The following is a 25,408-nucleotide window of genomic DNA, read 5'->3' on the forward strand; positions in this document are numbered from 1 at the left end:
CAGTATGGAGATTCCTGGGAAAGCTAGGAATGGAACCACCATTTGACCCAGTTATTGCCCTTCTTGGTCTATTCCCTGAAGACCTTAAAAGAGCGTACTACAGGGATACTGCCACATCGATGTTCACAGCAGCACAATTCACAATAACTAGACTGTGGAACCAACCCAGATGCCCTTCAATGAATGAATGGATTAAAAAATGTGGCATTTATACACTATGGAGTATTACGCAGCACTAAAAAATGACAAAATCATGGAATTTGCAGGGAAATGGATGGCATTAGAGCAGATTATGCTTAGTGAAGCTAGCCAATCCCTAAAAAACAAATACCAAATGTCTTCTTTGATATAATGAGAGCAACTAAGAATAGAGTAGGGAGGAAGAGCAGGAAGAAAAGATTGACATTAAACAGAGGCACGAGATGGGAGGGAAAGAGAGAGAAAAGGGGAATTGCATGGAAATGAAAAGAGACCCTCATTGTTATAAAAAACTACATAAAAGAGGTTGTGAGGGGAATTGGAAGAAAAAATAAGGAGAGAAATGAATTACAGTAGATGGGATAGAAAGATAAGATGGGGGGGAGGGGGATAGTAGAGGATAGGAAAGGTAGCAGAATACATCAGTCACTAGTATGGCATTATGTAAAAATGTGAATGTGTAACCTATGTGATTCTGCAATCTGTATTTGGGGTAAAAATGGGAGTTCATAACTCACTTGAAACTATTGTTCGAAGTATGATATGTCAAGAGCTTTGTAAGGTTTTGAACAACCAATAAAAAAAAATGGGAGTTCAAAACCCAATTGAGTCAAATGTATGAAAGATGATATATCATGAGCTCTGTAACGTTTTGAACAACCAATAAAAAAAAAAAAAAGTTAAAAAAAAATTACCAGATTCCACTCCAATTCTACTGAACTTGTTACCTCCAAAATGAGGGTCAGGGCATATACATTTTAAGCAAGCTCCCCAGGGATGCTTATACCCAGCAATTAATGAACTTCTGCTCTAAGGGTACATGAAATTAAAAACTGAGCAGAATCCAGCAGAATGATCCAATACAGCAAAACTCTGAACTCTGAACTACTCACAACTTGGGCCACTGGGGAAAAAGATTTGGACCCACAGAAAAAGACCTAGTTTCATGGAGTCTCCACCAACAGGGAGATAAGAAACAAATACAGAATGTGTCAGGTGGTGACAATGCTATGAGGAGAGATACACATCTAAAGGTCCATGAGGTGTTATTTTGAATACAGTGTTCAGAGAAGGCTGCGTAGACTGCAACGTCAGTTATGGACAGCAATCTGAGCGAAGGACAAGCTCCATGAGCATATGGGGAAGAGCATACCCTGAGGACAGAATATGCCTGGAAGTGTGGAGGGACAGCCAAGTAAACCAGGGCAAGGGGTCAGAGGGACAGGAAAGTAAACCAGGGCAAGGGTGTGCACGAGTACTAGTGGTAGAGGGGCAAATCTTAAATGGCTTTTTAAGGATGGGATATATCATTAAAGTGAGAAAGATGATATTATGCCTATGGAAAGTTGTGAAAAGAAAAATGACATTTTAAAAGTTCACCTTGGGTGTTGTAGAGGGACAAGGATGGAGGCAGGGGGATCATGATAAGACACAGCAGTAGTTCACTGAGAGATGATGGGTCTTGGAGGAAGCACAAGGTGAAGAAAAGCGCTCAGACTGGATTTGAAGAGAGGCTCAAAAGAATGTGCAGGTGAACTGGACATGGCAGTTATGGGAAGAGAAAAGTAAAGGATGAGTCCAAGTTCTGTGGTTTTGATAACTAAATGCACAGAGGAAGCTGCCATTTGTCATTGGAAGAAAATACTGAGGAGGGGCAGGCTTGGGAAAATAAAACCAAGAAACCTGTTTTAGATGTTGCTATGGGTTGAATGTGTTCCCTCTAAAATTCAGGTGTTGCCGCTGTGATAGTATTAAGAGGTAGAGCCCTTACGATGTGCTTAAGCCATGAGGACTCTGCCCTCAAAAGAGGACTTAACAGGACAAATTTGCCCCACTTGCCCTTCTGCCTTCCACTATGTGAGGACATAGCATTCTTCTCTTCTGGAGGAGGTAGCAACAAGGTGCCATCTTGAAAGGGGAGACTAGACCCTCACTAGACAACAGACCTGATGGCACTTTGATGTTGGACTTCCCAGCTTCCAGAGTAGTAAGAAATACATTTCTGTTCTTTTTAAAATTATCCAGTATGAGGCATCTTGTTACAGCAGCACAAACACAAGAACTTTTAGAATCCTCTTGGATATCTAAGTGGAGATGGTGAGCAGACAGTTAAGGTACAGGTTTCTAGAAGAGGACAGTCTGAGTTGCAGACACCAACCTGGGATAGGTGTTTAATGCCATGATGGGTTAGGATGAATTTTATCAAGGAATAAGTTTGCATGAGAAAAAGAAGTTGATAAGTTAAGGAAGATTCAGCCAAGGGTCTAAGAAGGAACTATGGGTGAAGAAAGAAAAATTGAGATAATAAGAGGTCCCCAGAGGCAAGGGAAGAATGAAAGTACAGGGAGACAGCCACATCAAGGTTTATAGCAACACAATTCACAATAGCTAAATTGTGGAACCAACCTAGATGCCCTTCAGTAGATGAATGGATAGGGAAACTTTGGTATATATACACAATGGAACATTTCTCAGCATTAAAAGAGAATAAAATCATGGCATTTGCAGGTAAATGGATGAGGTTGGAGAACATAATGCTAGGTGAAGCAAGCCAATCCCCCAAACCAAAGGCTGAATGTTTTCTTTAATATGAGGATGGTGACTCATAATGGCGATGGGATGGGGGAAGCATGGGAAGAATGGAGGAACTTTAGATAGGGCAAAGGGGAGGGAGGAGAAGGGAGGGGACAAGGGGATAGACATGATAGTGGAATGAGTTAGACATCATTACCCGACAAATCATGTGAAAATACTTTGTGAACAATCAGTGACTTGAAAAATTGTGCTTTATATGTGCAATATGAAATGAATTGCATTTTGCCATCATGTATAACAAATTAGAATAAATAATTTAATAAAAAATTATTTACTGAAAAAAAATTAAATGTCAATGAAAGTGACAACTGTATAGAATACACTGAGTGGCTGTGAGTCAAAACTGACCACTAGATGGAAGAAGTCCAAGACATAAGCTAGCTGGTTTTGGTGAAATGCTGGGACCCAAGCCTACCTGACACAAGGCTGTGAAGGAAGTGGTGACATAAAGGAGACCAGAACTCTGCAGTAGAAACATGTGAACTATACAAGGAACTGGAAGTTTTTTATAGCCCCATTAAAAAAGCAAAAATAAATGGGTGAAATTTAATTTCAATAATAATATAACATTAAATGTAATAAATAAAACGTAACATTAATCAATATAGAAAATACTGAGACATTTTATATAGCACATCTATGATATTTAATATACTATATATATTATATAAAATGCTGGTGTGCATTATATAGGTATAGTACATCATTTCTAACTTGCCATATTTTCAAATTCTCAACAGCCAAATGCAGACAACGATTATAGTACTGGCCAGTGCAGGTCTAGATAACACTTCAAAAAAAATTCTACAGTAAGTAGGAGCAGAGAAACACAGGCACTCACCAATAGGAATCCTCAATACAGCTAGTGAGGCTAGTATTATTACTGTTATCACAGCCCATGGCCGATGCTGTTGGCCAGCCTGATTCCACATGGACGTACAGCATGAGATGGCAATGCCAAGGCCTGACAAACATCGCCTCTGCTGAGAAACTCTTGTAGCTGGTTCTCCAGCATGTACCTCAGTGCCCAGGACATTAATATTACCTGAGGGTGGAATTGATGGGGCAGATTCTTGGAGCCATGGTAGCAAGCAACTGATGACTCCTAGAGTCCTATGGGTACACCAGTAAATCCTAGTTTTCCAGGACCACACAGCCCACCCTATGTTGTATGCTCCTAGTACCTTCACAGCCAAGGGTGAAAACCTGTGTTAGGAGCTGTCCCAACAAACTTACTTTCAGGATTGCAAAATATCAAATGAAGGTGATATGAGAGGAAAAAAAGCTCTTTGGTGCTATTAAGATTTTTTTGGAAGGTGGTAATTATAGTAATGTGGTATTCTTTGCCTTTATCTTTTGAGAGTTGGATCTGTTTTCTCATGGTTAAATACATACAGTTCTTCTGATTCTGTTTTATACACTATCCAATGAAAATAATTAATAACCCAAGAAGACTTTAAAAGTAGGTAATCTTGGGGCTGGGGATGTGGTTCAAGCGGTAGCGCGCTCGCCTGGCATGCGCGGGATGCTGGGTTTGATTCTCAGTACCACATTAAAAAAAAAAAGATGTTCTGCCCACTGAAAACTAAAAAATAAATATTAAAAAATTCTCTCTCTCTCTCTTAAAAAAAGTAGGTAATCCACAGACTATTAGGATATATATAGCTGGGTGCAGTGGTGCATTCCTAATAATCCTGGAGATGCAGGAGGTTGAGGGAGGAGGATTGCAAGTGTGAAGCCAACTTCGGCAACTTAGTGAGATCCTATCTCAAAATACTAAAAGGATTGTAGATGTAGCTCAGTGGTTAAGCACCCCTAAATTCAATCCCCAGGACAAAAAAAAAAGTGTGCATATATATTATAGACATAGTCTTAGGGCACACTCAAAGTGTTACTGTTTCTCAAATCCTCATGATCACAATCTGCTGAGAACCATACACCCAGAGCTGATCAAATCATGATGATGCAGAGTACAAGGGTTAGGGCAAGTGGAATCCAAGATTTCACACTCACTGTTGGCTTCTGCTAGCACCAGTTTCTCAATCCCCTGATGGTTGGTTTCTCATCGACATTTCATTTTTGTTTGGGAAATTTTAATGCAGTGAGGTATATGAAGTACATTTTGGAAACTGGAAAGCATTGAAGAAATTGTCTTGACATTACTGGGAAGACAAAATCTGATGACTTCACAAACCATATGGAGTTTATAAAAAAGGAAAGGATGCCTTGCATTCCTGGAGAGCTTACATGATTCTCAGTGTCCTCTTCCTGACATTTCATGTGGTCCTCACTGAGTATTCAAGAGGGAAGACATCATCACTATTTTACAGATGAAAAGAACAAGACCCACACAGAGCAAGAAGTGTCTAAGGCCACACATTTAGTTTGGGGCAGAACAGGATCTGGAAGGCCTACCCCTGTGCACAACTCTCTCCACCCTGCCTGGTGGCCACACAAGTCATGTGCTGTCATGGTCATGGATGACGCTGTAGAAAGAGGACAGTCAGAAGTCCTTGGTTCCACTCCCTGCTCAGTCACTATCTAGCTGTGAGATTTGGAAAACTGGCTTATCTGCCTTGGGCATCAGTTTCCTCATTTGTAAAGAAAAAAAAAAAAAGATGAAATGAATATCTCTAGAATGGATACACATTTATTTCCTGGAAACAATACTTGGATTTTATTCCAAGGAATCACAACTCAAAGTCCCATCCAATGTCCATGCATTTCAGGAGACCCAGTCTCCACATCTGACTTCAGAAATAGGCCTGTGACTCAGTTCAGATCAATCAGAGTACTGAATTCATTAACTCAAAGAGGTGCATGACCCATACCATTCTAAGCAAAGGTCTGCTTTCTTCTGCCCTGAAAGTAAAGTCCTAAGCTGCTAGGACCAACCAGCACAGACAGGCTGAGAGTGAAGCCAGCTCAGTGGAAGGCAGAGCCAAAAAGGGTGAGGAACTGTTTAATGATATTCTCTGTTCTGATCAAGCTCTACCTAAAGTCTAGACTTTTCAGGAACATAAGCCAAAAACCTTCTTTTTTTGCTAAGCCATTTTGAGTTGGCTTTCCTGTCCCTTGAAAATGAAAAGGTTCAAGACTGATACAATCTCTTCTCAGGTTTGCTGTACTGAATAAGTTATTGTATGTGACAGCCTCTGCACTCTGCAAACAAAGCCCTTTGCAAACAATAAAAGCAGAGTAAATATAAAATATCAGCTTATTTAGGGGTTACATGATAATATTAAAGCATAAAACAGGAATTACTTTCAATGCTTTATGACTTGATTTTCAAAGGGCAAAAAAAAGTTACTCTCATATTTTAGTGCAATGCCTAAGTGTTTTCAGGAGCATGCGTGTTCTGAAATGTGATGATATAAAAGACCTGAATTATAGAGAAGTAGACCAAAGCATGAATACAAGAATAACCAGTATCTTAAGACCACAATGCAGCATGGCTGTGTAGAAGCCCATGTCTTCAAAATGAGGAAGAACTCTCTTTTTCAAAATTCATATCTTATTCTTTCTTAAATTATTTGATAATAATGTAAGGAAGTGAAAGGGGCAGAATAGGGGGAGTAGAATAATAATGAATTAAAAAAAGAGAGACATTCAAATACATGTGTATTGACTTGATGGAACTAAAGCATAAAGGGAGTGAAATGGAAACCGAAAGCTACACCTCATGAATCCCCCTGGACTGAAATCATTTCTTTGAAGACCATGCTGGTGGTGGTAGTGACCAGCAAATGACTTGGTATAAGGACCAGCACCTAGTAAACTGGTCTCCATAAGATGCTGTCCATGACCTTCTCCACTTCATGGAGGAGGACACTGATGACCTATGAGGCCAAGTCATCTGGCCATTTCCAAGAGTGAGAGGCCAAGCTTTGCTCCATATGATTCCAGCCTCAAGTCCTTCCTCTAAGTACTTCACTCTCTTGTCTTTCCACGAAAGGATGGAACTCTAAGGGAAAGTAAAGCCAGGATTGCTGCTGCTGCTTGGGTTAGTTGTGAAAACCCTGGTTTGTTTGTTTTCTTTTTTTTTTTAAAATAAATTTTTTAAAAAGTTATTTTCTGTTGAATTGATGACAATGAAACAGTTGTAATAGAGAAAGGAAAATACCAATAAGTAGCTGAAAAGAATGTTACCCTAAAAATGAAATCAGTGTGCAAAAAAAAAAAAAAAAAAAATTAAGGAAGCGAATTTGCAGGAAGTACACGTTTCACAGGGATTTTCCAGTTCACATTCACCTACCCTGGAGAACCTAAAAATAAATTCTGACCAATCTCAGCTCCCACTGTTGAGTCTCTATGCCATACAACTGTGACAGAACCTAAGGCATTCTGAAGAATTTGTGGATCTGGACCAGTACTTAACACTGGGGGGTTCACAGACCACTCTGAGAGTTAGATGAAAGCCAGAAAAACAAACAACAACAACAATATTTAAAAAAAAATTTCAAGAAATTTATGAATCATAGGTTAATCCCTAATTTAAAAGTAGAGGGAACTGTCTACATGAAGAGTTGGCCTACCTTTTTTGGGGTAGCCTGTTAAAAATGCTTCCCCTCGACAGAGACCTAAGGCTAAAAAAATGCCAGCACAGGCAGCAAGGTAGCCAGCCCCTCATTCAAGGTGTTGCTCTCTCCTAATATCTCACCAGGCTGAGCGTGTGGGTGTGGACAGGACAGGAGAGGCAGGTATGGTGTAGTCCTGGCACCAAGGGAGTAGGGTCAATCAGAACGGGGCTCCCAGTAGCCCTGGACACTAGTGGAAAAGAGGCATAAGGCCAGAGAGAAGACATCACAGATGCCTGTCTCATTTCAGAACTCTGCTCACAGTTGGCTCTCTGCCCAGGAATATGGAAGGAATAGCTCTTGCTATTTTCCTTGAACACAGACAGTCAGGTCCCCCCCTTCCAAGACTCACAGTTCATGATAGTAACAGCTTTTGTGGACTAGTCTGGGAACCTCATCCCCATCATGACATCGTTTCCTTGGGAAAATGAGTACTGAATTCTAAATCATCTGTTTGCTAATGAACTTTCCAAACATAATCCACTTGCATGTTGAACTCTCGCTGTGGGTGTTCTGAGGAGCATGCGCTTTTCAGAATTCTGTCCTGAGAAGTCTGCTGTCTCCCAATTCCTATTACCTTAGAGAAATGACTGGGTCTTTCGTCCACAGCCATATCTCATCATGATTCTACTGGCAGCTACTGGAAATGAAAGGTGTTTAAGTTGGGTGGTCTCTATACTTCTTCCTCCTCTAGATGCTGGTTAACAGAGCTCCCATTACACTGGCTAGTTATATGGGGCTTATCATAACCTTTTGGTATTTCAGTTTTTCCTGAAATGAGGGTGCTGACCTTCTTGGGAAAATAATATGTGCACACATAAATATTAGGTATTTTTCTCATTTCAAGCAGAGAGGGGAAGATGTACAGCAGTCTGCTAGTCTGGTGTTCATGGCATTAAATTAACTCTTCTCTGAGGAAAAAGGAAAATGATGACAATGATAATTAATACTCATAAATGCATTAGAGTTTATAAGTCATTTTAATATTTATGGTTTCACTTGATCGTTAGGAAAACTTGGAAAGAATTACTTGGCAGATACCATTTTTATCTCTGCTTATCAGTCAGGGGACTGATGCTCAGAAGTCAAATGATGTGTCTAAGATCCTCCAGTGCATGAGGGAAAAGTCGGTGGTCAAAGGCAGGTTTTCACATTTTAACTCTGATATATTTTCCTTTTGTTCTATTTCCCATGATGTTTTTCCTAATTAAATCTGTGATGCAAATGGTTATTAAGGAGACATTACATGTCTCTGTACATAGGAGGAGGCTTATGTGAAAAAAATCACAAAGGATTAGAGGGCCCAGATATATTCTATAATATATCCTATGTATTTTTCCCTCCTAGTCTAATTCAGCAAAGGGCAGGTTCCCTGAAGGGGATGAAACATGAAATTATCTCATTCACGAATACTATTGGTTAAACACTTGGGAGAATTTTATTTTAGGAAAGGAGAACAAAACCCTAGGTTACTGTAACAAATAGTCAAAGTACACTTAATCTTTTTTTTTTTTTTTTTTTGAGAGAGAGAGAGAGAGGGAGAGGGGGAGAGGGAGGAGAGAGAGAGAGAGAGAGAATTTTAATATTTTATTTCTTAGTTTTTCGGCAGACACAACATCTTTGTTTGTATGTGGTGCTGAGGATCGAACCTGGGCCACACGCATGCTAGACGGGCGGGCTACCGCTTGAGCCACATCCCCAGCCTGGTACACTTAATCTTTATCCAAGAAATTTTACCCAAGAAATATATTTTCTTATCTTCAGTGTCATAGTCTAGAAAAACTAACTCATAAAAAAATATCTTCATCCCTACCACCAGCATTTCCTTGGGCTCCACCTGCTAGTCCATATAAGGGCAGATGAGAATGGTAGCTGTTAGAGTCCCCATCCCCATTCAAGGAAAACAGCCCATTCACAGAACCAGCTGAGGGTACTGCTCTAATCTGTTCCTTAACTATCTGTTGGTCTCATTATGACCTTGAAACCTGGTCACAACTGCCAGGAAAACAAGAGGGCTGTCAACCAAGACAGGTGTCAGGCATGAGAATTCTTTAACATTAAACAATAGTCTGATGTGAGAGAAGTGTTCAATTTAGTGCTCATGTACTGTGTCTTGTCAGGACATCTCAGTAATCCTCCCATGTGGATGATGCTATGGTGAGGACTCAGCCTCTTTTGCTGGGGCCACCTGCAGAAACCTGACAGCTATTTTCACAGCTAAGCTACACTCAAATGAAGTGTAACAGGCAACCCAACTACCTTATGATCTTAGTGAAGTCCCCCTGCTAAGGGGCAAAAAGAGAGCCTGGTCTCTAAAGATGCCTCATGGTCTTGAGTTCCCTGACAATGAAGTTCATTAGAAGCAGAGAGCTTGGCTGTCCTTGAAACCTAAGGACCACAATTAGCATGATGCTGGTCAACACAAACAATAAAAAGGACCTCACATCACAAACTAAAATAATTTCCATAAGAATACCCAAAGAAAATATAAGTAAGTATTTGTCTAATATTGGAAAAAACAAAACATCGATTTTATCCAAAGCAGAAATCATTATGGACAGCAGAGCTGAGGACACAGATTCCTATCATTAGGCAATGACATATGACTGAAAAGAAAAAGACAGACTCCCTAAAAGTTACTTTCCTTACTATATAAAGTCTTACATATAGTATATATAAGGAGTCTTTGAAATATCATTATCAACAGAAAAACAGGTACAAAAACTTAATTCACAAATGAATAGGGTCCTAGTTAAAATAAATACACAGTGACTTCAGTTTTTTAAATATGAAGTATGGAGAGATACAGACTTGATTGGTAACAGAGGGTTATCTTTGGGCTGAAAGTTGTAATTTTTATTTTATTTGTGTATATCTGGATTTAAAAATTAGTTGTACAATTTTGGTAATCAGTTATTAAGGAAGAACTAATTTCAGAACACTGAAAAATGTGAATATGGAAGTAGCCTTTGTTCACTCAAGAAACTTTTCCTAGTGCTACAGAAATCTCTTCTTAATGGCTTCCATGTAATTTACCACTGGTATTGTTTAGGAAATACAATAAGAAATGAGAATAATGGATTTTTAAAAGCTACAATATATTATGAAAACCTGGAAAATTATCCACTATTTTTTAATGTTAAAAACAGTTCTTGTCTTGAATGAGCACATTATATTTATGCAAATATTCCCTTATGAAAGTTAAAAAAGTCTGTCATCAGGAGAGTATAGAAGCCAGTGAACAAACTGTTAAGCAGTTTCTTTTGTTCTAAAAATGTAAGGCCAAAGTGTTTCCTTGTAACTACTATTTATCTTTCCCAAAATAAAATATAGCTCTGCCCTAAATGGTTTTTATCACAATTTAAAAATTCTAACAGTAAGCTCTTTTTTGCATGTAAAATCATTTTATAGTTTTTATTCAGCTACATTTTCATCTGCTTCCTCTGATAGAAATTGTGTGAGAAAGGATGAGATAATCTGATACCCTCGCCCCACCCCATTTGATTGAGAGGAGGGTGAAGGCCCACAGAGCTTGGATTACACACAGCTGAGGAATACAACAGCCAAGCTAAAAATAACCCAACCTATGGTAGTTTATTGCTTGAGACTAATTTTCACTTCAATCCTATATTCATAAACTAGGAGATGTTTAATGCTAAACAGCAGTCTGACTGAAGAGAAGTGTCCAATTTGGACAAAATGTCCCTTGCCCAGATACCACAGTAATCTTCTTATTCAGATGGTGCTATAGTATGGGCCTAGCTCTGTGTGATTGGGCCCCTCTGCAGAACCTCTTCGGCTATTTTCGAGTCTCAGCTACGACTCACATGAAGTATAAGGCCAAGAACCCAACTGTCTTAATGCATATATCCATTTTAAGGCAGCACTAGCCTACGTATCATTTTTTAATTTCCTAGATGATCACAGACTTCGAACCTAAGACAGCTTAGGTTCAAAAGTAAGGAAGCCAGTCTATATTTTTGGCTTTTCCTTCTGAATGGTAGAAGGATCTAACTAAATACCTTCAGGAAAAGTGGAGGCTCTATTTGAGTTATATTTTTAGGTTACCAGGGAACTCTTCAGTACCCCTGATTTGCTAGACTGTAAGCTCCTTGTGCAAAAAAGCATTTTCTTATTTTTCTTTGTTTCCCCAGTGCCTAGGAGAGTTCTTGGCATCGAATTAACCCTCTGCAAATTATGTTAAATGTAATGGTCAGAGTAGATGAGAAGTGGCCTCCAGAGACTAGGAGAGCCTGCAACCAACACACAATGAAGCAGTAGCTTTGCACTGTGCCTGAAATGTTCCATATATGTATAAAATTCTATGGTTATTCATACAACCTTAATAAAGGAATAATAGAAATTAACAATTTTAGTTTCCTAAAAGTTCCAGGGCTATGCATCTGAGAAAGACAATAGTCTCTACATAGAGACTTGGTTTGCAAAGAATAAAATATTGCTGGAAAAGAACACAGGTGAATGAAATAAAAATTTACCTTATGTTCTTCATAATTCTAAAGTAAAAAAAGATGGGGCATAGGAGAACAACTAAAGATAAAAACTCCCCAGCGCCATATCTTGCAATAGTCAAAAACTGAGGCTCCAGGGTTTAGAGATTTCTTATGAGAAACTCTAGAAAGAAAAATACAATGACTCATTTCATAATAATGCCCTTTCTTCCCAAAGTACACAGCACAATTCCCACATCCCTAGCACATGGGCACTCTGTACAGAGTGATTGCAACACGGAGGACTGCCCTGCACTAATGTCCAGAAGTGGACAGAGAAATGCCGACTGCAGGGGGAACAGACCTCCCTGGTGTAGTGGGGAGTGGGGACAGTGCGGCTGCATTCGTTCTGCCCCAAAAGGAGCAAAGGAAGGGGATTTCCCCTTTGTACTGCTTGATCTGGGACAGTGGTTCTTTTGTGCACCACCTTTAAGAACTGAGAGCTGAGTGCAGCTGGCTTTCTTGTCTGAAGGCTGAAAGAATTCCTTGGCAGAGCAGTTTTGAATAGATGCTTCCAGATTTTCTAACAAATTGTCACTGAGACATTGATGATCCAAATGGGGTTGGGTGGGGTGGGAGGGAGTGAAGGAAAAGAATCCGTGCCCTCCAGGACTACAGCATGAGGAAGGCACCTAGCCCTTAGCTCAGGTACTAATTCACTCCCCCTCACTTCTGTGGGCGTAGAAAAGTGAGTTAAGTAAACAATTATAGGAAAATAACTGAAGTTTATAGCCAATATAGCTACTCCTGGAGCCAAGTTCCCAGGCCTTGCCCAGCAGATATTCCTTGAGAATCACTACCAAGAGAGAATGAGAGGATCCTGCCCTTAGGCCAACATCAATTTAAACTGATAAAAGAATTCAAAGCTTGAAGGAAGTTCAAAGAATTCTCAGGGGAGCCTGACATCACTGGCTTTGGGCATTTGAAGTGTATCAAGAGGAAGAAGAATGTCTTCTCTCTGGCAGAAGGCAACTCTGGCAGGGAAGGATTGTTTATTGATCCTTAAATATCTGAGACAGTAGGCTTGGCAGAGGTCAAATATCAATGAGGATTAAGCTATAAGACACTTCTGGTGGAAGGGCAGTGTGGTTGGCTTGATGAGCAATTTGCAGGAGAGTGCCCCTTACCTGACCTGGATATTTTACAGCCACTAGTGATCGCCAACCTGAGGAAGTGGGGAGGTGCTCAGGTGAGGAGGCCAGGGAGGAGGGAAAGTGCACAGAGCTTCACTGACTTTTTGTGTTGGTGGGAAAGTGCATCTGTGAAGTGCAATAAGAGGTGGCCACAGAAAAAAAATGAACACAGAGATTGACCACAACCAAAAAGAACCCCCCCAAAAACAATGAAAAGAGCCTCATGATGTTTATGACATTTTTCTTATAACGTGGTTAGCTGTGATAGTATTATTGCTAGAAATTCGAACATTTTACAGATAAAGAAACTGTAAAAGGGTCAGACTAGTCAACTTTTCAGAGTGAAAATTCTCAACGTTTAGGAAGTGCTCCAGCTTATAGGATTTATATAACAGCAGCTATAGAAAACTTACATCTGTATAAATACCAGGGCCCCTAAGGGGGATAACGTTTCATTTATATTGAGATGTTTTAATTCCCGCTTAATAATTTAAGATACTAGGTATTAATATTGCATATCAGATACAAGATCTAATTTCTTCTGTATTCCATCTGAAAGCAATAACACTTTCTGGCACAGATAATTGTTGTTTTCTTAAACCACAGATCAGTTTCTTTCTTGTTCTGAAAATCAGTTAAACAATATTATATTAAAGCTGTATGCCAACAGAATTACTATTTAAGAATTTATTAATTTACTAAGAAAAGTCAACATTCTGGAAATATTTCAAAGGATAAACTTTTACTACTTCTTGCCAAAGTTGCTTCATTTATTTCATTTAATATGTACATTGTAAAGTTTTTTGATGGGTGAAGAAGAGGAAACATAAGGGTCACACCGGCTTTTCTGTAAGAGTCCTCTGCTCAAAATGAAGGAATCTAAATATAAATATAAATTCTCTGCTCTTTACTTTTCCTGGGTCTCTATTCTCTTTTATAGCCTCTGAAACAGTCTCCTTATATATTTGTTTAAGATGAGATAAGAAACTGGTTATAGACTATGTAGGCCAAATTTCAAATTTCATATGAATTAAAAAATAATAAACATCAGGGATAATTTAATATTCCCATAAATTATCTTAGAAGCATAATAATCATGTCATACTTCAAGGCTGGGTTAATGTCTGTTAGATTTTTTTTTTTTCTGTTAAAGTTTCAAGTTGTACATCTAATACTATTAAAAAAGTTTGTACAGAGGTAAGTAGATTGAACCATGACTGCAGCAAGATACAAATAATACAAGGAGTCTCTGTCAAGTGTACATGGTAAGCTTAACAGGCAAAGCTCTAAACTACAACACTAAGCATGTTTTATGTTTTTCTATGAGAAGAAAACTGATGAAACAGAAACAGGCCTGGCTGGAGCTAAAGGCTTAGCATGAGAAAAGACAGAGGGAAAGAGGGAAAGACGGAGAGGGAGAATGAACCCTATCAGCTACGAAATAATACACTGGGGAGAAATACTGGTTCTCATGAAAATGTTAGTGATTCACAATGGAATAAAATTCAAAAGCCACTGACCCCAGTGAAAACTTCTAGTGGAAACATGTGGATTTTGCTTTATTTGAATACTATCACCAAGCACCATCATAGTGCTTGCAATGTGTTGCTTTTTAATTTAAAATTGATGTTGAAAAGATACTGCTGATCAAATTAAATATTCAAGGGTCTTCAGGAACTAAGAGATTACAACAATAACAAATCAACACATGCATCAGTATTAACATGCAAAATAGGCACAAGAATTTTGGTCCCCAAAAGTATGTATTACTGAGTATTCAATGGTTGAATAACAACAGAAAACACTTCTGTTGTTTTTCTACTTTTTTCTACTTTTTACAGTAATTCAGCATTGAAGCAGATTTATTTATTTACGGCATTTTTTTATACATACCAATTCTTCATTCTGATTTGCCAAAATATCATGATTAAATTCAAGCTGACTAACACAGACCACAAATCTGTCAGGGAATACACGGAGTTCTGTATAAAATGAAGAAAATAAAGTTACTGAAGGCTTCAGAAAACTATGAACACAGATACATGTGTTCCCATATTTTTTCATTCATTTTATGCTATGGCAATATGCAAGTATATATAAGACGAGTGTCTCTTTTCCCCCCATCCTTCCAGTGTTTGCCATCAATAGGGCAGGATGAGCACTAAGCCTTAGGGAGTTGAGGAGGCTGCAAATTAGTCCACCTGAGCCCCTAGACCATTATACCACATGGAGCCTCCAGGCAGGGCCTTTGTAGCTTTCTCTCTGTATCAGTTTGCTATTTTCTTGTTAGAACGCATATCTGAAAAATAGTATCAGTGTTTTCTAATGAGTGTGTAGACTTTAGAGAAAAAGGAAGAATATTAGCTAAAAATCAAATAATGTGACACATTAATGTTTTTCGTAGTTTGTTTATCATCTGCTTGGTCAGTTGGTCTTAGAGAAGGTCTCCTACATTAGAGGGCAAACTCCTAAGATGAATGTGACCATAATAACAGCAGCTTCTGTTAAGAATTCAGATTATTAAGGGAATGGTTAAAGGTGCATGGTGAAGACAAGACAACTACACTAGAGTAATTGTAATCTATTACTTCAGCTTTTAAAGCAAAGCCACTAGCTTTTGGATGGGGTAGGGCAAATGAATTGCAGGACAGGACTCGCAACAGTCAATGAAGGGGACACAAAACAGTAACACCATTGGGATCTTCTCTTGTACGTCTGACTACCAGCCCCCACTGAGCTCTGAGGTGATGTCAGAATATCACAATGGATATTCTGAATGAGTGGAGAGGATCTCTTCCTTTGTTAATACTTGGTGTATTGCATAAATATTTTTATAATATATGTGATTTATATTTGTGACAGAAATAAATTCATTTTTCTAAAAGAGAAAACATGTGACCAATTTTTTAAAATATGGATACTATGAATCATGTAAATGGAGTCTCTTACATAAATTGCACAAGAGGGCACTGTCTGAGGTAATAATGAGTCAATTTGGTATACTCAGAAGCCAAACACAGAGGTGTCAACAGTGTGCAGATGCACAATTTAAACACAATGAACACCTTATACTGTTCAGCTAGGTTAAATTATACAAAAAGGCCAAAAGAATTGACATTCTAGCAACAGATCTCTCTTTACCCCCTGGACCACTGTTATTTCCTTTTATTCTAATTCATCCTATTTAACACAGAAGGTTAACAAAACAGTTCTACTATTTGCCTCAAGAGTTTTTCATGGCTCCCTAGTGCCCAGCATACATAGATAGGCAAACATTCAATGCCCTCCATGACTGGTGCCTAACCTGTTGGTCTGGTCTTTCTTCCAAACAGAAAGCCATCTTTCTCAAGTTGGGGCCCAGGTGTGTTTATCTGACCCCACATGAATGTTACATCTGGCTTGGTGACTATGGATGGCCTTTGAAAAACCAGATAACAAAATTATCAATTCAGTTAATATTTGTTCATTAGTTCTTAAAATATTATTAAGATAAACAATAAGTAGTTTCCCATTTTATGGAAGGGGAAACCAAGCCATAGAATTCACTCTATGTCTCCCTTTTGTCTCCCAAATCAAAAAATTGAGAGTGGATCACAATTGTAATCCAAAATTACCAGTTCATCAAATGATTTCTGTATTTAGTACTTCTATTTATTCCTCTGAAAAAAAAAATGATAGATTTGGAATACTTGGTACCAGGTATTGTATCAACAGAAAGCTACTTCTGTATTCCTTTACTCTGTTTTGGTTATAATTGAGAGTTGTTTTATTTTACTAGTTACATAGATTTAGGCAATGACAGTCCCTATTAAGAAGGATAGCTAGGATGCATTTTACCAGGCACAAGGTTAGATAAATTAGTTTTATAAAAAAGGTGAACAAGGTGGAAGATCCATTAAGAGAGTAAGATATGCAAGCAGCACACTTCAAGTTAAGAAAGTGGAGGTATCATGAAGATTCCAGGGGCAAACTTCCATAGAGCTGATTTTTAAAGTCCTTGTTTTGTATCTTATAGATATACTGACATAGTGATGGGAACTTGAGTTAAATTTTCTTTCCAATGCTCAGAGAATTCTTGGAGAATGGTCACTATCTTCTAACTTTGTTGTACGCTGGATAAGACTGACATCATTTTCTCAGTGAACATCTTGGTTTGAGGGAGTGAGGGGTAGAATGTAGCCTAATTTCACACTTAGAGAATGGTCTTGATGGTTCTAGGCTGGGAAAAGGCTTTCTTATGTACACACTTGATCTGCATCCCAGGGCCTTGCTGTGTGCTGACAATAAAGAAGCAACTCTGGACACTCAATGAAAGTGCTGAGATGCATCAGGAAAGTAAAATGTAGTGTGGTCCAGCTCAGTATTCTCATTCAGTAAATGCAGTATCAATTGGGAGAAAAAAAATCACAAATGTTTGACAATATACAATGACATGAAGGCAATGAAGGAAGTAGGAATTTCTATTTCTTAATTTTTATCTCTTCTCTATGGCAAGTTGGTTGTGTAAACAAGAAATGAGCTCCTTACCAGTATTTTGTGAGCTCTCAATGCAGCGGAGGTGTATCCCTCTCTTAAGGAAATAGGCTGTGATCTGAAAGCCATAACCTGTAAAATGAAAGGGACATTATTGGATTATAAGCTGGTTTGGCACTGAATCCCAGGGGCCTAGTCCAGTGCGTGCCACACAGTATGAATTCAAACATTATTTAAAAAATGAAATAGCAAAAGAATCAGCATAGGGCCCCAGTTGAGACAAAGATCGGACATTACTATCTGGGTTCTTCCAGAAGGCCCAGCCATAACACCTGGCATAGTACTTTACCTGAAGTAGCTCAATTACTTCACTTGTAAAATGAGATAAACAAGAAGGTCTAACATATCTGAAAAATTAGGGCTTTCTGATAGGATGATTAATTCAGTGTAGATTGATGCTTAGATCTTGACATCTTTTGATATTTATTACTTATTAGCTCACAAAAAGAACAGTTTAATATTATTTGAAAATGAGTATTTTCTATAAGTAAATTACCCTCCAATTCAAATACAGCTAAGTATTCATACAGAATGAGATTAAAGAAACAAGGCACATATCCAAAAAAAAAAAAAAAATCCCCCCCCCCCCCACTGAAAGCTGTTAGTGAAGAGGACAGAATTAAGTGTTAGAAAGTATATGGTGTTAAGTTTTTTGAGTTCTCTATATAGTGCTAAGAGCCACAGCCAAGTAAAATGATGCATGGCATTTTTGGTTGAAAGGTGACACCAGCTAGCTATTGAGATGATAAGATTAAGTTAAGATTTGCATTCATATGGATATTGGACTCCTGCTGTTCACCTCGGGCCTGCTAGAGGACTCCTGGAGAGTTCCCATTGGTTGGGGAAGTACAGTAGGAGGGAATTCCGGGGGAGGAACTTCCTCTGGGGTACCAGGAGAACGCTGCATGGGTCCATCGGGATTGTTCCCGGGGGTACGGGGCATTGGCGGCATTTTCAAATAATAAAGTTTGTTCCTGCTTGAGTGGCTCGTGATTTTGTGTCTAGCCAGACTGCGGCAATATACCCTAGAGATTAGTACTCTATCTGACGTGTGTGTGGCAAAAATTTGCTCCCAAAATGTAGGCTTTCTCTTCACCTCATTGTTTCTTTGCTGAAAAGAAGCTTTTTAGTTTGAATCTATTCCATTTATTGATTCTTGATTTTTATTTCTTACACTTTAGGAGTCTTATTTAGGAAGTTGGGGCCTAATCCGATGTGATGAAGATTTGGGCCTACTTTTTCCTCTGTTAAGTACAGGGTCTCTGGTCTAATTCCTAGGTCCTTGATCCACTTTGAGTTGAGTTCAATAAATGTAGTGGCTAAGGAGCTGAACAGGCACTTCTTAGAAGAAGATATACAATCAATCAACAAATATATGAAAAAATGTTCAACATCTCTAGTAATTAAAGAAATGCAAATCAAAACTACTCCAAGATTTCATCTCATGCCAGTCAGAATAGTAGCTATCAAGAATACAAACAACAATAAGTGTTGGTGAAGATGTGGGGAAAAGGCACACACATACATTGTTGGTGGGATGCAAATTGGTGCAGCCAATCTGGAAAGTAGTATGGAAAATCCTTGGAAAACTGAGAATGGAACCACCATTTGACCCAGCCATCCCACTCCTCAGTCTATACCCAAAGGACTTAAAAATAGCCTACTGCAGGGACACAGCCATATCAATGTTTTTAGCAGCACAATTCACAAGAACTAAATTGTGGAATCAACCTCGATGCCCTTCAATAGATAAATGGATAAAGAAACTGTGGTATAGGGATTGGGGTTATGGCTCAGTGGTAGAGTGCTTGCCTAGCATGTGCAAGGCCCTGGGTTCAATCTTCAGCACCACATAAAAATAAATGAATAAATAAAATGAAGGTATTATGTTCAACTACAACCAACAAAAGTAAACTAAAGAAAAAAAGAAACTGTGATATATATACATGGTGGAATATTACTCAGCATTAAAAGATAATAAAATTAAGGCATTTGCAGGTAAATGAATATAGTTGGAGAATATAATGCTAAGTGAAGTAAGCCAACACCAAAAAACCAAAGGCAGGATGTTCTCTCTGATAAGTGGATGCTGAACCATAATGGGGGATGGGGTGGGTAGAATGGAGGAATTTTGATTGGGCTAAGGGGAGGGGAGGTGGCATGGAGGGGTTAGGAAAGATGGTGGAATGAGACAAACACCATTACCCTAGGTACATGTATGACTGCATATGTGGTGCAACTCTATATATCATGTACAAGCGGAGAAATGAAAAGTTGTGCTCCATTTGTGTGCAATGAATTGAAGAGCTTTCTGCTGTCATGTATATCTGATTAGAACTAATAAAAAATAAATGTAAAAGAAAAAAAAGAAAGTATATGGGGGCAACTAGAGTTCTCATATGCTGTTGGCAGGAGTACAAACTGGTAAAGTTACTTTGAAAAACGCCTAAATATCTAAAGTTGGGCTTAAGCATGAAAATAGTAGTCACAATAGCATTCTTCAAGATATTCTCAAACCAGGACCAACCAATGCAAAGATCCATTAACAGAATTCTTAAGATATTGCCATATAGTGAAATATTACACTGTCTCTAAAAAAGAATGAGCTACAACTACAGGCAATAGGAGCAATAAATAGCACACACATGATACTAAAAAGTCAAGCCTTTTAAGAGAAGTAAATCTCATTTGTGAAAATGGCAACAGTGCCTTCAATCTTACAGGTTGGTAATGGACTGTCACATAATTCAAAGAATATACCAGCCTTATTTCTTCCCCCTTCCCTTTTTCCCTCTCCTCCAGGCTCCTTTCAAGTATAAACTATTCTGTTGATGAATTCTTGAAAAGGTCAAGAAACAATGTTTGCAGTTAGCACATTCAAGTAGCTGGTGGAAGAATCAGAAGTGAAAGGTTAAGAGAAGGTGAAGGACCCCAGGTACAGAGACAACCTCAGGAAATGGCTAAGCTTCCAAGACAATATTTTACCATGGAACAACTGAGAATTGCAAGAAGTAGTCTCAGGACCTTTAGACTAGGTCTAAGGAAACCAATTTCCCTGATCCCCCTAAAGTCCATAACAATAATCGTTTTAAAATATCTTTTACAGAGAACATAAACCAAAAAAGAAGTTTCCACTTTTGCATTCAATTTCCTTCTGACACCCTGAGAGAAAGATCCAGGACCTCAGTGAGTGCAGACTTGATGCTATGTCTAAACAAGCTATGGCTCTGACAGCACAATTGCTTTAGTCATGCAGATTGTGAAACGGCAGTGACATCTATGAAAGGATAATCTCCAGATTTACTGAGATGAAATATACTTTTCCCCAACACACTTGAAAATGGATTGCATTTCAGTCATGTGGCTTTCCTGTGCTTAAAATGTTAAACAAAACATGTACACCGTTGGCATTACTCTGAGTGCTCTGAAACAAATATTTCATTCCTTAGGCCACTGAGAGAATGGAAGTCACTTCTACCTCTGTTTATTTGTCCTACTGCAGGGGGAGCAGGGTTATAAGAGACGAATCGTTAGCAATTTTGAACTCACAAACACAGCAAATTTAGAAGTGATTTTTCAAGTAATTATTTATGAGCCTTCCGAAGGATTAAATAATAACAACAAAAACGTGCCATATCTAACTCATTCTGCCTTTGCTGATTTACAGCTCTAGGTGATTAGGGTTCAGATGGCATGTTCAAAATCTCAGTCTTCTTCCTGTACAAAATCTCTAGCAATAAAATATTATCATGAGAAAGGGGCTAAATGTAAAGCTGCCCATGAAAGCTGCAGCTGAGTTTAGATAACTGGAGATACCACGATACCACTTGAGTGGTAACAAAATGCTATCGGGACAACTAAAAAATAAAGTTCCAATATGACACTTTTTCCTACAGTAAAATAAGGTATATTCCAATTGATTTATTACTGAAACTACTAGGAAAATTGGATTTATTGAAACCTGGCTACCTGCACTGACAACCCTCTGCAAGATGAGAATCATTCCTGAATTGGTACCTTGTTATATTATTGGCTTCAATGGAAAACCTGGCCTAATGGCATCTACAAGCGAAATGGCAAGTTTAACATGTAAAAAAGATTTGCACCTGCTTAGTCCAAATTCCACTGGTCATATGAAACTTGATTGTTTAAAGAGAAACCTGAAGAGAGATTAAACACAAAAGGTACTTGTGTCAGTTCTTATGGCAAACTAAATTTGATCTATAAACAAAGAAAATGACTGCTGCTGAAAGATACTGAACTGAAATGCTTTAGGGAGATGTATTTCATTTATCCATAGATAACAGGCAGTGATACAGACTACTCTCTTATCTTTGCTCTTAATGAAAAAGACTTTAGAGAGTTCAACAGGCCACTGGGATTTTGTACTTAACTAGGGCTAAAGCAAAGCTCCACTATTCTCTGAAGCTAAACAGCAATTTGGCAAAGAATCCAAGAGGCCCTTTGCTTTTCCTACTCAGGCACCAGTTCCCAGCTTGCAGCACTTGTGTTCTAAATACAAAAAATCTGAGTCAGTAGGAGATTCAGGGAAAATGTGCAAATGGAAATCATAAAGTGAAAACCTTTTATTGAAAAAACTATCTAGCTATAGTATTCCAAAATTATGAAGTACTCACAAATCATATTGAAGTACACCTACATCATCAAAATACTACAGGTTGAGCATCCCTAATGAAATTCCAAAATGTCCTGAAATCTGAAACTTTTTGAATACTGACAATGACCCTTAAAAAGTTTCATATTTCTGGAGCATTTCATATTTCTGATTTTTCAATTAGGTATGCTCAAATGGTAAAGTCTACACAAATATTCTAAAATCCAAAAAACTGAAATCTGAAATACTTCTGGTCCCAAACATTTCAGACAAGGGACACTCAACTGAGCATGACATTATTGCTCAAATAATTAATTCATACTCAAATTTCTCCACATATCCCCAAATGTATATCACTCATTTCCCCTCAAGCTAGGACTCAACCAAAGATCATGCATTTTTTTTTTTTAAAGAGAGAGTGAGAGAGGAGAGAGAGAGTGAGAGAGAATTTTTAACATTTATTTTTCAGTTCTCGGCGGACACAACATCTTTGTTGGTATGTGGTGCTGAGGATCGAACCTGGGCCGCACGCATGCCAGGTGAGCGCGCTACCACTTGAGCCACATCCCCAGCCCCAAGATCATGCATTTTTAACATATATATTCTCTTATATCTCCTTTAATCTGAAATAATTTCCCTCTCCTTTTTTCCCCAAAATTTTTAAATCAACTGGGCTGTCATTAACTTAATAAAATAACCCCTATTCTGGATTTGAACTTAAAACAAAACAAAACAAAACTCAACTGCCTAAATACAAATTTCCAGCCTACATTCTCTTTTAGAATGCAGCCATTTAAAAACTGACTTCTCCTTTAACTGCTCTAGGAAATTTAAGGTTCAAACTAAAGCTATAATTACAGTTCAAAATCCGGAACATAGATGACTTAAAGATTTAGTTCTAGTGATAATTTCAAGGAAATCAAAATTTAAATTTGTAGATGCTTAAGATTATGGCAAAGGTAAACTTACTCAGGGAGGCTGGATAGTAGTCTCATATTTGTTTTAAGAAAGGACACTTCATTGCAATCAGACTATCATGTGCTAATGCAGAAGTTGTTTTGTATCGTAAGCTACTTCAGTCATGTGACTGTTTCCAGTTGAAGCCATGAGTCAGTTTTCATTATCCATCTGAAGACTTGGTTGTGGCTTAATAGAGGATAGAAAGAAAGAGGCTGATAACTGCCAAACCTGTTGACAAGATATATCTTGAGTTCTAGACTAGACCAGGAACATATTACATAAAAGATGGAGAATATCCATCCCTTCAGAACATTATCAGAAGCCCTAGAGTGGAGAGGGCAGAGAAATCATGAGTTTGATATTGTCACTTAAAACACAGAGAGAGCAGATATGAGACTGAGACTTAGGAAAAAACTGCCACTGGGTGTTCTGAAACACATTATGGGCCTACATATGACCTTCACCATTGCTGGTGATGGGTGGAGCTGGGAAAAGGCATTGTTCTGTGGGAACCAAAAGCCAAGAGTCCTGTCATAAGTTTAAGAACATACACAGAGAATCCTAATCTCAGACCACAATTGGGAAACAATTTGGGTGGGTAAGTGGAATATTTAGTCCTAGGCTAAAAATTTCACTTATTACCCAAGACATTTAGAGACTCCAAAAAGGTTCCCTTGAGATAACATTTCATGTCCTTAAATAAGGACAGTACTAGACTCTGAGTCACAATAAAACTATGTTTCTTTGATGCCAAAACAAATGGGGCAAACTGGTGAGTTTCATAAAAATATTTTTTGAAACTGAATAAAGCAATTATTTGAGGCCAAATTTATTTAGAAAAAACACAGATTTTCCACCTGTCATCCTGTGGACAATAGTAATACTATAGGACACATGTGCTATTAATTTTATTATCTTCAGGAATCAACCATGATTGGTAAACAGTCAATGATAAAACTTTAGGGGGGAGACAAAAATTAGAATAAAACAGACTGAGAAATTATCACTTTGGATCTCTTCTCCATACTGCTTTCCCACCTTTTGTTTATTAAAAATATACCCTTAGCATTAAGTATAAAAACCATGTTTAGATAATATGTAAGAACAGATGAAATCATAATCAACACTATGGTTCCCACAATCATAATTCTGCCAGGTTGTGCATAATGATGAGACTGATATAATATTGTGTACTTATAAAACTCAATGTTCTCTAGAAAACTTTTTATACTCATCTTTAAAGAATTATGCAAAAAAGAAACAGATTTTTAATAAACCTTCTATATGATGTAGCTGGTTGTTTGAACTGCTAACTGTTCAAGCAAATGCCTCAGCAACAGCTTTTAAATTTCCTGTGCCTAAGAAGGAATGCCAGATGAAGCACATCCTCTGTGGCCTGTTTTGCAGAGGATCTATTCCAACTCTTAAGATTTTAGGACCATGTGCAACAAGAAGAGTTCATGAACCACCGGGCTTTTCTAACAGAATTGTGGAATCATACAGCAAGAATCAACCTTGAGTAGTCAAAAAGTCCACTTTCTGTTTGTCAGCCAGGATCATATTTTTTAAAGACAATACCAAAATACCAAGTGAGATGATGTCACAACTACGCATGTGCAACTTAATTCTTCCTACATTGATCAAACCAACATGCAAGCTTAGTACCTAAGGTAACTAGAAAAGGGGTAGATTTTGGAGGGAAAATGAAGAGTGGTCACAGCTTATTTAACAGGGTCTGCAGCAACTCAACTCTACCCATTAGCTGCCACTGGAAATTAGGGAACAGAAAAACCTACTAATTCAACTTTTTATGTGAAATTTCAAATTTCAAATTTCCATTGAATTTAGAATTTTAAAACATTAAGTGCAATCCAAATAAAATGTAACTTCTAATCTGAATTCCTCACATTTAGTTGAAGTTCATTTTTTTTTTCATGTCTTCAACAGAGCTAAAGGAAAGCTGGCCACTTCCAAATGCTTAAAGATATGGTGTTCAGTTTCAATCTAGTCATTTATACTAAGTTTAAATAAACTATGGTTCTTAACCTCATACCCTGGGGAATGTTTTTCTACATTTAATTCATATTTCTGACTCTTTTAAAAAAAGCCCTGACATTAAAGATATTTAGTTAATAATTTGACTCAATGTGGAAGGAAATGGAAAGATTATACAATTTTAGAAATCATTAATTGCATAAATGTTTGTGAACTATATTAAAAAATCAGAAAACTTCCTTAACTTAAAAAAGAGACCTGGAAAGATGGGAGTGACATGAATGTTCTTGATTA

At 38.0% G+C, this 25,408-nt stretch overlaps 1 protein-coding gene across 2 annotated transcripts in view; it reads right to left on the reverse strand.

Moving 5' to 3' along the window:
• The window catches only part of Slx4ip (SLX4 interacting protein), a 184,575-nt gene that overhangs the window by 11,235 nt on the left and 147,932 nt on the right, over positions 1–25,408 (reverse strand). For both annotated transcript variants that reach the window (XM_078051410.1, XM_005320479.5), the window contains 2 exons: positions 17,539–17,616; positions 14,905–14,993 (listed from right to left, as the gene is read on the reverse strand). In XM_078051410.1, the coding sequence (XP_077907536.1) occupies positions 14,905–14,993; positions 17,539–17,616 (167 nt within the window). The remainder of the gene's footprint in view (positions 1–14,904; positions 14,994–17,538; positions 17,617–25,408) is intronic.

The sequence above is a fragment of the Ictidomys tridecemlineatus genome, chromosome 5 (assembly GCF_052094955.1).
Source record: "Ictidomys tridecemlineatus isolate mIctTri1 chromosome 5, mIctTri1.hap1, whole genome shotgun sequence".
Lineage (NCBI taxonomy): Eukaryota > Metazoa > Chordata > Mammalia > Rodentia > Sciuridae > Ictidomys > Ictidomys tridecemlineatus.